The sequence below is a fragment of the Rana temporaria genome, chromosome 3 (assembly GCF_905171775.1).
Source record: "Rana temporaria chromosome 3, aRanTem1.1, whole genome shotgun sequence".
NCBI classification, from domain to species: Eukaryota; Metazoa; Chordata; class Amphibia; order Anura; family Ranidae; genus Rana; species Rana temporaria.
Window position 1 is genome coordinate 95,547,907 of NC_053491.1, and position 15,396 is coordinate 95,563,302.

Here is a 15,396-nt window from a genome sequence, read left to right on the forward strand (position 1 = left end):
CTCTGCAGACTCAGCTGCACTCAACAGTGAATGAATGGGAAGTGCTCTGTACTGAGCAACTTCCTGTTCATTTACAAACTGAAGCATAATAAACCATGTTTACTAAGCTTCAGTTATGATTGAACACAGTGATTGATCAATACTGATGAGAAAAGGAAGGGGCCCATAAATTACATATTTACCAGCCCCTACCCCGCTCTCCATTCTGAAGTATGCCCCATAGCAGCCAGCAAAAGAGAGAAAGGAGAGAAGGGAGGCAGGCAGCACTGCGGAGTAAAGGGGGTGTGACAAAGGGGCCCAGGCAGCAGTGATAATTACCTGGCACACCCTGGGAGCACGCCTATGGGCTCCAGGAAAGAACATAATGTATTTAAAATTCTGAGAAAACTTCGGGGCAGATCCACGTACAGCGGCGCATATTTCCGCCGGGCGTAGCGTATCTAAGATACACTACGCCGCCGTAACTTACTTTTTTTTCGAATCCTCAAAGAATGCGCGCCGTAAGTCATACTGTAGCTGCATTTCAAAATGTAAACTGTTATAGTATTTATATTGTTTATTCCTCTTAATGTGCTTTTTTTTTTTTTTTTTTTTTAAAGCATGTACATTATTTTAACCATTTTTAGTATCTTTATATAAAAGGCACAGATTTTCTCTCCATAAAAGTCTATAAACCTGTAATTGTGGTTAACTGTGAAACTGCATAAGGGGACTATTGAGAGCAGAAACACCTGTTATTTGAGACATGTGTAAAAAAATGTTTCTTGCTTTACTGTCTTGGTGTGCAGTATCCCATCTGTAAGCATACTCGGAAAGGCCATTAACTTAAAGGTTTGCCAGCCCAAGCCTCCAGTGGTGATATATACCCATTAAGAGACATTGGGGTTGATTTATTTAAGGTGAACGTGGTTGTTGATTTTGCAAGGGAAGTTGCACATTGCCAGGGCATTTGTCCCAGAGCTTAGCAAAAGGGGTGAAGATTCACTTTGCAAAGAAGACCCAATTACGTGCACGTGTAAGGGGCATTTTTGCTTGCGATTAAATGATGGAAGTTAGCAGAGCTTTAACTAATCTACTTCCCTTGCAACTTCCCTTGCATAGTCAACAGTTTATTTACCTTTAGTAAATCAACTCCATTGCCTCTTATACAAGTAGGCCCAGATTCACAAAGCACTTACACCGACGTATAACACGTTACGCCAACGTAAGTGCAAATGTGCGCCGCCTTATGTGTGCGCCAGACCCACAAACTAATATGCGCCTAAAAACAGGCTACCCCCTGCCGATGTAGCTTGCACACGCCGGTGTAGGGTGGGCGCACATTTACGCTGGGCGCATGGTGCCGCTCCCGTTGATTAGCCATTCAAACATGCAAATGAGGGAAATACGGCAATTCACGAACGTGCGTGTGCCCGGTGCATACTACGCGAGATATGCGTAAGTTGTACGTCCGGCATAAAGTTATTCCACCATTAAGGAGGTGCAACCCGGCAACAGACATGCACAGGTCTGCACCAGGGAACACAAGCCGGCGTATTGTCTGGCTGGGCGTACATTATGTTCATGGCGTACGCAGTGATCCGGCGTAGCTTAGGCAGTTGTGCCGGCGTGGTTGTGAGGCTTGCGTCCACGTCACGACGCATGCGCAGTTCGTGATATGTACCTGTCTGGCGCTCGGCCCATCATTTGCATGGGGTCATGCCTCATTTGCATGGGTTCACGCCCACTTCCACCTACGCCGACGTGCGGCTTCTAAACCCACACCACGCTGGCGCAGCGTTGGGAGAACTGGCTTGCTGAATGCAATGCTTGCCTCTCTGCGCTGCATTGGCATAGTGTACAGTGTTTGCTCTACGGCGGCGTAATGTGCTCCTTACTCTCTGTGAATCTGGGCCCTAGTGCTTAAAGCACCTTAAAATGGGCTTTATGGATACTAAAGTGACCGCTTAGTCAATTATCATATGCCATTAACCTACCTTAATTGCTCTTCAGGGTATCCTAAAGACAACTTTAAGTGAACTTGTCCTTTAATTAATTTCTTCCACCCCTCTGAGTTTAACCCACCCAGTAACATACTTACCTTCCCTCACAATCCAGTGATGTTCATTGTGCTGCCCAGCCTGGTACCACACAGCCTTCAGGTATCTCTTCTTCATACTGTGCATGTGCACCATAGCACCCTTCATCCCTTTAGGATGGTGGTACTCGTGGTGGCTACAAACCATAAAAAATTAGCCCAACCTTGGGCATGCTAGATTTTAGACTTCTACAAATGCACAGGATGTGTGAACATGACTTTGGATACCTACTGTTACATGTATAATAAAGTCCTTCTGGTATGAACCTGCTTTGTTTGGGTAATATACACACAAACATCCCTTGTTTCTAGATGGAAATAAAATTAGTTTGAACATATTTTGTAATTAACTTGCTGTGATGAAAAGAACTAACCCTGTATATGTATATTTTAGGTGGTGGAGCAGATAGACAGACTTACCTCGGACTTTGAGTTTGAATTAGACACTGATGACTGGACTCCAGGAACTGTTAGTAGCACATCCAGCAGTGAAAAGGGAGGTCCTCTCTGTGACCTGGGACCCCTGGATTTCCTGAGTTCAGACAGCTGGGAGTTCTGTTCTTTCCTAGAAGCCTCCACACCTTCTGACTCCGGAGATGGCTCAGACCGCCCCCCTGACTTCAGGCTTCTTAATGGAGGAGCCACACCCAATGGGCCAGATTCGTCTAGTGAAGAAACTCCTGTGGTGCCACCACAGAAACCCCTTCCATCAAGGACACCTGGTTCCAGGGACCGGGTGAGGTTCAGTGACAAAGTTCTATACCATGCACTATGCTGTGATGACAGCGAAGATCCCCCCTATAGCCAGGAGACCCCTCGGGACCCTCCAAGAGCATCTGTCCCTTGTGCTACTATACGGAGCAACAAAGGGGCAATCTCTGGGGTCCGAAAGGGGACCAGGAGCTGCAGTACCCAGACAGTGTGTGATAAGAGCACCCAGACTGTGTTACCATATGTGCCAAAAAAGGGGAAGAAGGAGCAGAGTTGAATGGTGGAATAATGATGATAATAGATAGTATGGGTGTGGAAGCAATCAGGGCAATAAAGTGGGGTTTTTGGACCATCAGAGCTATTTGAATGAGTGTACTGTACAAAGACATGACAGCAAGACCGCTGTGTGTACAGTGTGGGAGAGCCAAATAAAATAGGTGTCATGGTGACATCTGCACACTAATCTTGTATGGGCAATATATGGTGCACTTTTTAACCTTTCTTATGAACTGTGGGTGAGAGGGCAGTAGAGCGCGGCCTCTCATAACCCATCCTATAACCTCACATTTCTTGCTGTAACCTCATATGTCTTTCTGTCCCTGAGCCAGCAAAATCTTCACATCACCTATATACTATTAAAGAGAGAAGAAAACACTGTGTCCATTGAGCATTTTTAACAAGGGAGGCAGTCTGAGTGGGTTGACTTAATAAGTTGTCACTGAACTGTGTGCATTGTTTTAACGTGTATGTTTCTCTTACAACAAGACTTTTCCAAATGAAACGCAATGAGCCTTAATGCTCTTAAATGGAATGCAAAGGACGTACTCAGTGAGATGAAAGCAGACTGGAAATGCACTCAGCAAGGACATACTTTTATAACTGGGGTAATTGCTCTCCAGAGGTCATTATATACTCTGCTGCACCTTACCAATTTCATAGCTGTAGTGCCATTGCATATCCAGACCATTAACCTTCAAACGCGAACGTTCTGTGCTTTAGAGAAATGGAATACATATATTTTTTGTGTGTATATATAAAATACTATATAGATATATATATATCTATATAGATAGATAGATCCATCTATATAGATATATATACATGTGTAGACATACACAAGGTCAATTGTGGATCAGAACTGTAGTTCTGTAATAGGGTGTGTTTGCTATTGCACCAAAAAACAACCACCAGGAACAAGGTTTGGCCCAAGCTGAGGCCATCATGGAACCATTGTTGATGGCATGGGATTTTATATATGTCTCTGTACTTATAAAGCCATGTAATGCTCCAGCTGTGAACAAGAGTGGAAATTAGGGTTGTCCCGATACCACTTTTTTAGGACTGAGTACAAGTACCGATACTTTTTTTCAAGTACTCGCCGATACCGAATACCGATACTTTTTTTTAAATGTGTCCCCAAATGCAGCCATGTCCCCCCACAAATACAGCCATGTCCCCCCACAAATTCGGCCATGTCCCCCCACAGATGCAGCCATGTCCCCCCCCATATCCAGCCATGTCCCCCCCATATATGCAGCCATGTCCCCCTTACCGTACATGCTGCCGCGCAGCCGCTTGGTTAATACGGGCGGGGAACATTACAGCTTTCATTTGAATAGCTGTAGTCTTTCGCGCCGCGCTGCATATAGACAAGGGGATGCGGCGGGATGCGGCGTAGCGGCGGCGGGGGGGGTGCAAGTATTCTATTTCGGTATCGGGGGTATTTGCGGGAGTACAAGTACTCCCGCAAATACTCGGAATCGGTCCCAATACCGATACTAGTATCGGTATCGGGACAACCCTAGTGGAAATTGTCAATTTATTCCACCATCGTAGCAGAACTGTCGCACCAGTAGCTAAGGCTGGTTATACATGGCTCTGTTTTTTTTTAAACAAATGAACGGATTCCCCCATCCACATAAGCAAGGTAGATGTGGGAATCCATCCCGCTGTGTTATTGTATTCTGACAATGGAGACTCCCCTGCTGTCAGAATACACTGATCAGTGCTGCAGCCTACTGGCAGTGGCAGCCCATCCATGCAGGGCGCAGGGGCGTTGCCCCCCTAATCCATGTTCCTGGCCCCTAATCTACCGGGTTTTTTTAAGCACATGATTAGAGCCTGAGGCTCTAATAGGTTTAAAAAAAGGATGGACTCCCATGCCCACCCACTTGTATGACAATAGCGAAATAATATTGTCTTCCTGATTTTCCTCCCGGTCAATCAGGAAGCCCTGATTGGCCAGGGAGTCTTAGGACTCCCTGGCCAATCGTGTCTCAGGGCACTGAGATGACTAATGACTAAGCGCTAACATTTACGCGAAACTTGTCTAGCTCTTTGTCCCCTGCTCCATCTATCAACCACTTGTCATGTGAAGCTTCAATAAAAGGATTTTTGGAAGTGCAGCCATCCGGGATTATTTCCTTATGTTAGGGCACACTTCCTGTTGGGCTGGGAGGAGAATGTCTCTCTGTGTGCTGTAAACAATGTCTCTGAAATCTGGCTGAGAAAAGCAGTCAGAGCGGCCCTGGCATTCCCTACCCCCTGCCTCCTAAGGTAAGGCATCTGCTTGGTGTATTCACGTCCATCTCCTGTGGGGGGGGGGAATCACGCGGGGGGGATTGGGGGGGGTGATCGCTGCTGTCTATCTCCCGCCAGGGGGGGCGTGCGATCGCAGCCACCTGTGCGTCTCCCACAGGGGGGTTTATTTTTGAGCACCAGTCACCACTGTTTATTGGCTCCTGGATTGGTCGAACACAAATTTGCCAAAAAGTCTGTTTGTGAGATGTCAATCATTTGATTGACCTCTTATGAATGGGAATGGCCATAGATGGATTGAAATTCAGCCAGTCCCTGCTGAACCCAGTCCAATTTCGATCACCCTATGCGCAGCTTTGGTATTTGAACAGCAAAGAGGGAAGAATGGGAAAAGCAAAAAGGGAAGAATGAGGAAATGTGGTAATGAAATATGCAAAAAAAAAAAAAAAAAATTAAAAAGGACACGTTATTTGAGGGTCACAAAAATAAAATTAGTTTCCTTTTGTTAGAAAAAACTTTAGCATTAGCCTTGTCCAATATGCCTGTTCTGCAGGGCATTTTTTTTATACTTTCTGCAACATCTTAGAAAAAGGGAACATGATTTGAGTACAACCAGGTGACAACGCATATTGATAAACTTTGCCTGCATGCATTGTAAAGTTGCTTCCCTGTAGCATTGCATTTTTACCTTAGAGAAGCAATGTTACTATTCAGTCTCCAGTACTAAAATGTATGAATTGTTGTCTTGATGGTTCACAAGAACATTTAGGTCCAGATTAAAGAGTTGAGGAGATTTGTAGAAGGTGTGGGTGGTAAGCAGGAAGAAAATATATAGGGAGCTAGAAGGGAATAAAGTATGTGTGTGTGTGTGCAGATGTTGACAGATGAAGAGAAGATAAGAGACAATTCTGTAGAGAAGTGGTCTCTACAGCCCTTTGCTTGTCTTTATCCAGCCCTTAGGGCACTAGTCCTTCCAATGACACCAACGATGGGGCGCTATGCCTCCTACTGATACCAATGATTTAGCACTATTCTTCCCACTAATGCCAATGATGGAACACTGCTCCTCCCCTAATACTAAACATGAAGCACTATTCTTCCCACTGATGCCAATGATGGGACACTACTTCTCTCCTAATACTAAACATGGGGCACTGTTCTTCCCACTGATGCCAATGATGGGACACTACTTCTCTCCTAATACTAAACATGGGGCACTATTCTTCCCACTGATGCCAATGATGGGACACTACTTCTCTCCTAATACTAAACATGGGGCACTATTCTTCCCACTGATGCCAATGATGGGACACTACTTCTCTCCTAATACTAAACATGGGGCACTGTTCTTCCTACTGATGCCAATGATGGGACACTACTTCTCTCCTAATACTAAACATGGGGCACTATTCTTCCCACTGATGCCAATGATAGGACACTACTTCTCTCCTAATACTAAACATGGGGCACTATTCTTCCCACTGATGCCAATGATAGGACACTACTTCTCTCCTAATACTAAACATGGAGCACTATTCTTCCCACTAATGCCAATGATGGGACACTACTTCTCTCCTAATACTAAACATGGGGCACTATTCTTCCCACTGATGCCAATGATAGGACACTACTTCTCTCCTAAGACTAAACATGGAGCACTATTCTTCCCACTCACGCCGGGACATTTTCTACTCCCACTGGCCAAAGCTGACCCCCCTAAGGTCTGAACAACAGTAAAGTGGTCCTTAGTTTAGAAAGATTGGAGACCCCTGCTGTAGAGGATACAAAAAAAAACATACTTTGTACAGCTCAAACCCATATCGTAACCAAAAACTTACATACTATACATTTGGCAAATGCCAGAATTATCTTTTATGGTCTGGAGAAATGAGGGGTACTGGTTAGCTAAAGGCACCATCTGAGATGTCATAGGCTGAAATATGTTAAAGTATATTTAAATGCTACAACTGATGGTTGGGTAAGTGGGTCAAGAATAGGGTCTCTGTATGTTCTAGGTATAGTGCCTCAATATTATTGTCAATGTATAATGGATGTAAGTAAACCTGTAGAGATGCTTTGTGCTATACATCAAGACCAAGTGGCCATACATGGCCAAATCTTTGCAGACAATGAGGGGAATCTACTAGGGTGCTAAAGCAGCTGTGTATGGCAACCAATCGGCTGCTATTTTTTTTTTTTTTAAGCTTAAGGGCTTTCTACATACCTTGCAGCTCCCTGCTGCACTTGCCCACACCTTGACTTTTCAGCAGGGGGCTTATATCTCCTGGGAGGAGCCCTGAGCTCTGCTCATTTGCCAAATAATAAGGCCTTTGCACACCTGCACAAATAACATGGGCTGGTCACCATTAATATGTGGACTGGAAACTTCTCCACTGCAAGTGGCGCTCATCTGCAGCGGCAATGCAGAAGGAGAGCAAGTCATGGGGAACAGGGTTCCTATATGGTTGTCTGTGCACTGGGGCAGCGATCCAATTGGATACTGGTCATTAGGCCCCTTTCACATTGGGGAGTTTTTCAGGCGGTAAAGCGCTAAAAATAGCGCTGCTATCCCGCCTGAAAAACTCCTGCACTGCAGACTCAATGTGAAAGCCCGAGGGCTTTCACACTGAGGCGATGCGCTGGCGGGAGACAAAAAAATCTCCTGTCAGCAGCATCTTTGGAGCGGTGAGAGGAGCGGCTTGTATACCGCTCCTTCACCGCTCCTTCCCATTGAAAACAATGGGAACCGCGGCAATACCGCCCGCAATGCGCCTCTATAGAGGCGCATTGCGGGCGGTATTAACTCTTTATCGGCCGCTAGCGGGGGTTAATACCGCACCGCTAGCGGCTGATACCCGCGGCAATTCCGGCGGTATAGCGCCGCTATTTTTAGCGGCGTTATACCGCCACCGCAGCTCCCGCCCCAGTCTGAAAGGGGCCTTATTGTGACTCACTCTGGTGGCCATTTTGGGTGTAGCAGTGTCTATTCAAAACCCTGGCCCCTGGGTTTGGCACACGTTTACAAATGGGTAGAGTCAGGAAAGGTACCTCATCTGTTAAAGACAATACTAGCAATAGGGAAAGGTTCCTGACAAGGAGGGAAAGCATGGGTCGCATCTCTCTAGATTGGGCACAAGACAGCCAGGCCGCATTCGCTCTCCTCTCAAAATACACTGTCCATTTGACTGGAACCTACTTCTTCACATTATTGGAATGTGCCCTGCTGGATAGCTGTCCCACCAGGTTTGTTGAGAACTGTTGCAGTATTGCTTCAATACAAGTTATATATTACACCTATGTGAATCATTGCCACTGCACCATGCTGCACACCCAAAACTGTACAAAGCTAACAGGCTCCAGAACTCAAACCAGAATTAACCGATCCAGGAGGAAACTGCAAGGCCAGTTTTCTCCTAATGCAACACACATTCTGTATGGGTGAGAAATCTGGGTGACAGGAAACCCATGGGGGAGAACCCTGGATGACTACGTTGTGACATGGGGAAGCTCTGTCACAATATCAACAGTACACTATACTCACTAACTATATCTAAATTGACTTCACCTGTCAGCTCACTTAAGCCGACCATAGATGGATCAAATTTCAGCCAGTTCAGCAGGGATCAGACACATTTCAGTCCATCTATGCTCGGTCCTGTTCGAGAACAGTCGATCTACTTATCAGCTGCTCACAAGTCGACTTGCTGGAAAAACTTTAATTCTATCAGTGCTATCAGATTCCATCATCCATCCACCTCGAATGTGTGGAAGGGGGAATCGGTTAAATTTTTCTTTCATTTAATCTGCTGGCTGAATGAAAAAACTGAGCCATGTATGGCCAGCTTTTGACAGCAGATAGCATTTCTGCACTGCTGCAACCTATGCAATCATGGCCAGCCTTAGACCCCTTTCACACTGAGGAGTTTTTCAGGGGGTACAGCGCTAAAAATAGGGCTGCTATACCGCCTGAAAAACTCCTGCACTGCATACTCAATGGGGTCTTTCACACTGAGGCGATGCGCTGGCGGGAGAGAAAAAAATCTCCTGCCAGCAGCATCTTTGGAGCGGTGAGAGGAGCGGCGTGTATACCGCTCCTTCCCGTTTAAAACAATGGGAAACCGCTGGAAATACCGCCTGCAATGAGCCTCTGCAGAGGCACATTGCAGGCGGTATTAACCCTTTATTGGCCGCTAGCGGGGGTTAATACCGCACCGCTAGCGGCCGACTCCCGCGGCAATCCCGGCGATATAGCGCCGCTATTTTTAGCGACGCTATACCCCCGCGCGCCTCCCGCTTCAATGTGAAAGGGGCCTTATGCCGCGTACACACGGTCGGAATTTCCGACAACAAATATTGGATGTGAGCTTGTTGAAAAATCCATCCGTGTGTATGCATCGGAATTTCCGACAACAAATGTTTGCGAGCTGGTTCTCAGTTTTTCCGACAACAAAAATTTTTGTTGGAAATTCCGATTGTCTGTAGCCAATTCCGATGCACAAAAATCCTACACATGCTCGGAATCAATTTGACACATGCTCGGAATCATTGAACTTCATTTTTCTTGGCTCGTCGTAGTGTTGTACGTGACCGCGTTCTTGACATTCGGAATTTCCGACAACATTTGTGTGACCGTGTGTATGCAAGACAAGTTTGAGCGAACAATCCGTCGGAAATGTAATGTCCGATCGTGTGTACGCGGCATTAGTCTAGGGGGAGGGGAGTGTAAAGCCTGGTATGCACTATCATTTGTTTTTTTCATTCAACCTAGCGGGCTGAACAGAAAAAGCTGAGGAGCTTGCCATACTAACTATCCAAGGTTAGTACAGTGATCTCCCAGTTGAGCTATTGTGTTCTGACAGGGGGACTGACACTACCACTCCCCCCCCCCCCCCCCCCCGCCAGAACACACAGGTTAGGTAGGGTTGCCACATCGTCCCTTTAATCCAGGACACACATTAATTACACAGGTTCTGTGGCTGATTAAGGTGGTAATTAATCTCACTTGGTGCCTTATCTGCATTAAATCAGCCTCAGAACCTGTGTAATTAATATGCGTCCTGGATTAAAGGGAATTAAAGGGATGATGTTGCAACCCTACGGTAAGGAATGGCAGCCATCGGCTACCAGCGCTGATGAGTTGCTAGTGCTGACGTCAGACCGCTCGCTGTCCGATCCTGGGTTGCAAGCGGCATTCCATGTTAGAATCTGGCTGTTTTTTACATGTTTTTAACATTTAAGGATTCACATTAAATACTACACTATCAGAGTATTTCTCTGGCACTTGGTGAGATTTATTTACTTCAGCTTGACTGCATCGAGGAGAGACCTAGAGGCTGACATTGGGCAAAGCTCCCATACCTGCTGTGGATAGTTGTCTCAAAGCAATAGGCGTATATGCTGCTGTAAGGCCTTTGGTGAGTGTTGATTGCATGGGGACATGGCGGCTGACCTCTGAACACTCCTTCAAAAGAACAGTTTTTTCCCACATGGGAAGGTGTTGGATCTGTTCTACAAAATTTCTTTTCACAAGATCCCAGCTTTGAATTTTGGACTTTTTACATATGATGGCATTTGAAATATTGCTGAAACACTTGCACAAGCTGTTTTTTTTTGTTATACACTTTTGTTTTTGCTATATAACATTGCTATTCATCATTGCTTTTATCACTGTTCATAGGATACATTTATGCTACATATCTATATATATAGTTTTCCAGCATGCCCGTTGACAGAAGCCGGCTGTTTGGACAGGCTGATGTACACACTGGCCAAATTTCTGTTGAACCAGCTGATATTCGGCCGGTAAGTACTAGGCTTTAGATGTACTAAAGATCAAGATGCACTAAACATATTGGCCCAGATTCAGGTAGATTCGCGCAATATTTGCGTGGGCAAAGAGCAAAAATTTTTCTCTGCGCCCACGCAAATATTGCGCTTTGCCCGCGATTCACGGAGCAGTTGCTCCGTAAATTGCGCGGGCGATATGCTAAACAGCCGGGCGTAAGGCTGCCTAATGTAAATGATCCCGCCGGGGGCGGGAATCATTTAAATTAGGCGCGCTCCCACGCCGAGCGAACAGCGCATGCTCCGTCGGGAAACTTACGTAAACGACGTGAAATTTAAATTTCACGAGCGGGAAGCGCAGCTATACTTTAGCATTGGTTGCGCCTGCTATTAGCAGGAGCAGCCTTATGCTAAAGTCGCCGTACGGAAACTCCGTACCTTGCGTGCGCAGGGCCCGCGCAACTTTTGTGAATCGGTGGTAGTATGCAATTTGCATACTATACGCCGATCACAATGGCTGCGCCCCCTAGTGGCCAACGCAAGAATGCAGCCTGGGACGTGAAGGCATAAGGAGGCTTATGTCTGTCACATCCTAGGCTGCAGTCGGTGTAACGAGGTTCCTGAATCAGGAGCACTCGTTACACCGGAGCAAGTAAGCCCTTGCGCCGCGCAACCTATGGTTACGCGGGCGCAAGTGCTTCTTGAATCTGGCCCATTGAAGTCAAACTCCAGCTAACACTTTGTTAGCTGACACAGCAATGGTTTTGTTTCGTTTGGCAAAAAGGTTTAACATAAATAAAAGCTGATCGCTGTAAGCACCCATCTCTACATATACAGACATCCACGATCTAACACTAATCTACAGTGAGGAAAATAAGTATTTGAACACCCTGCTATTTTGCAAGTTCTCCCACTTGGAAATCATGGATGGGTCTGAATTTGTCATCGTAGGTGCATGTCCACTGTGAGAGACATAATCAAAATGTTTTTTTCCAGAAATCACAATTTATGATTTTTTAACTATTTATTTGTATTACAGCTGCAAATAAGTATTTGAACACCTGTCTATCAGCTAGAATTCTGACCCTCAAAGACCTGTTAGTCTGCCTTTAAAATGTCCACCTCCACTCCATTTATTATCCTAAATTAGATGCACCTGTTTGAGGTCATTAGCTGCATAAAGACACCTGTCCACCCCATACAATCAGTAAGAATCCAACTACTAACATGGCCAAGACCAAAGAGCTGTCCAAAGACACTAGAGACAAAATTGTACACCTCCACAAGGCTGGAAAGGGCTACGGGGAAATTGCCAAGCAGCTTGGTGAAAAAAGGTCCACTGGAGCAATCATTAGAAAATGGAAGAAGCTAAACATGACTGTCAATCTCCCTCGGACTGGGGCTCCATGCAAAATCTCACCTCGTGGGGGCTCAATGATCCTAAGAAAGGTGAGAAATCAGCCCAGGACTACACGGGAGGAGCTGGTCAATGACCTGAAAAGAGCTGGGACCACCGTTTCCAAGGTTACTGTTGGTAATACACTAAGACGTCATGGTTTGAAATCATGCATGGCACGGAAGGTTCCCCTGCTTAAACCAGCACATGTCAAGGCCCGTCTTAAGTTTGCCAATGACCATTTGGATGATCCAGAGGAGTCATGGGAGAAAGTCATGTGGTCAGATGAGACCAAAATAGAACTTTTTGGTCATAATTCCACTAACCGTGTTTGGAGGAAGAGGAATGATGAGTACCATCCCAAGAACACCACCCCTACTGTGAAGCATGGGGGTGGTAGCATCATGCTTTGGGGGTGTTTTTCTGCACATGGGACAGGGCGACTGCACTGTATTAAGGAGAGGATGACCGGGGCCATGTATTGAGAGATTTTGGGCAACAACCTCCTTCCCTCAGTTAGAGCTTTGAAGATGGGTCGAGGCTGGGTCTTCCAACATGACAATGACCCGAAACACACAGCCAGGATAACCAAGGAGTGGCTCTGTAAGAAGCATATCAAGGTTCTGGCGTGGCCTAGCCAGTCTCCAGACCTAAACCCAATAGAGAATCTTTGGAGGGAGCTCAAACTCCGTGTTTCTCAGCGACAGCCCAGAAACCTGACTGATCTAGAGAAGATCTGTGTGGAGGAGTGGGCCAAAATCCCTCCTCCAGTGTGTGCAAACCTGGTGAAAAACTACAAGAAACGTTTGACCTCTGTAATTGCAAACAAAGGCTACTGTACCAAATATTAACATTGTTTTTCTCAGGTGTTCAAATACTTATTTGCAGCTGTATCATACATACAAATAAATAGTTAAAAAAAAAATCATACCTTGATTTCTGGATTTTTTTTTTGATTATGTCTCTCACAGTGGACATGCACCTACGATAACAATTTCAGACCCCTCCATTATTTCCAAGTGGGAGAACTTGCAAAATAGCAGGGTGTTCAAATACTTATTTTCATCACTGTATCTAACCCTGTAAAGAAGAGATCAGTATACTAACCTTTTCGGAAGCCGATCTGACCCGATTCCATGCTGAGCTGTCAGCTGCAGCTTCACTGTGGAGGTGGGTGCAGAGGATACAGCCAATGGATACAGACAATGGAAGCCCTATAGTAAGTCTATGGGTGAAGTCACTTGCCATCCAGCCGTTGTCGGCTACGTCCTCTGCAGAGCTTCCGCCGCTGGAGATTGGACCGGATCGGATTTAAAAAAGGTATGTATACTGATATCTTCTTTATTGGGCTAGTTAGGTTAGGCTTAGATCATGGATGTTTGTAGGTGTAGCAATTTTAGTGTTAGGGTGGACTTCCCCTTTAAATAGTTTGTTTCAACCCTTTAACTATTACATCTGCAGGAGAGCTTGTTCTGTTGAAAAACAACAGATTACTGACAACATCATGAGGTGAAAATAAAGAACAAAAACAGCCTATAAAAGAAAACGAATGCAGCCATTACATCGAAGAATTGGAAAAATGCAGTATAATAAATGTTTGCTTTTGGGTTTAATACTGATTTAAAAGAGAAATACGGCCAAAGCTTTTTTTTTATTTCTTTATTTATAAGCAGGGAAATGGGTCCACAAGAACCACCATGGTATTACCTGAACACTCAGAAAGGCAATACAGCAATATGTTTAGTACAAATGTACATAATAACAGGTTGGTCTATACCTTGCCGGCTAGCACCCGATACCACCACCAGGGGCCCTATGTCACTTCAGCCGTCTAAGGGCATGGTTAAATGCCCACCGGGACTGCTGGTAGGCTCCCGTGTGTGAAGGTCAGGTTGGTTTCCATGGCCTTGTAAGCCCATTCCCGTTACATTTTCAACTTTTATCCAGGGAACAATAATAGAGAAGGAGATTAGAAATAGAGAGCTTGTCAGCCCTTGGAAAATACCGAAAGAGGTGCCACAGGGGTACCAAGCTAAGAGACAGATGTAGATTAGTGCGAAAGGTAGAAAGGGAAAGAGAGGAGAGGAGCAATGAGGGAGCGGGGTGGGGTAGAAGGGGGGGATGAAGGGGGGGGGTAGGTAGGAGTGAATGAGGGTCCCACGAACATGGACATTTGTGCCCTCTGTAACCCCAGAGGGTACCCCATTTCTGGGTCATCTTCCATTCCCCATGTGTGGGAGCTTCCAACCTACAATTTCAATGAGTTCAGACTGAGGCGTTTCCACCTCTAAGGGCCTGACCCCTATCAGAGTATTTAAAAATATTCCAACTGCGCCAGGTAGCCGTATACGCCTCCTGCCTATCCTGGCTTGTTAGAATTAGATCTTCCAGTTTATTGATCTCGTCTACCTTCTGCAGCCACATGGCGATAGTCGGGGGGTGCTGTGATTTCCACCGGAGTGGAATACAGGCCTTGGCCGCATCCAGCAAGTGTCGGACCACAGACTTCCTGTACACCTTCGTGGGGGCAGCCGTCGCGTGCAGGAGGAAGAACGCCGGGTCATGGCCAAAGCTTTTTTGACCATACTTCTCTTCTGGTCACAGGTGTGCACTTAGTCCTGCACTCCTGTGACCCAAATTCAGTGACAGAGTGCAAGAGTCTGGTGTCAGCTGACATCACAGAGCCGATCGGATGAAGAGATCCCAGCAATAAATGTTGGGATCTACTCAGATGCCTGACCGGCAGCTGGCCCATCCTCTCAGCTCGCCGCCGGGGGCCTAAGCCAGCCACTTCCACCCCATCCACGGCCTTGCGCTCCGGTGATTACTGGAGGGAAAGTTCAGTGACTGACTGTCACCTTCCTTGATGCAGTTGCCATCTAGGTGAGTA

General features: G+C 46.0%; 1 protein-coding gene across 1 annotated transcript in view; it reads left to right on the forward strand.

The window, feature by feature from the left end:
- Nucleotides 1-3,442, forward strand: part of INSYN1 (inhibitory synaptic factor 1) — a 42,497-nt gene extending 39,055 nt beyond the window's left edge. The window contains exon 4 of the mRNA XM_040343019.1: nucleotides 2,472-3,442. Within this exon, the coding sequence (XP_040198953.1) occupies nucleotides 2,472-3,065 (594 nt within the window). The 3' untranslated portion in view covers nucleotides 3,066-3,442. The remainder of the gene's footprint in view (nucleotides 1-2,471) is intronic.
- The last annotated feature ends 11,954 nt before the right edge of the window (nucleotides 3,443-15,396 follow it).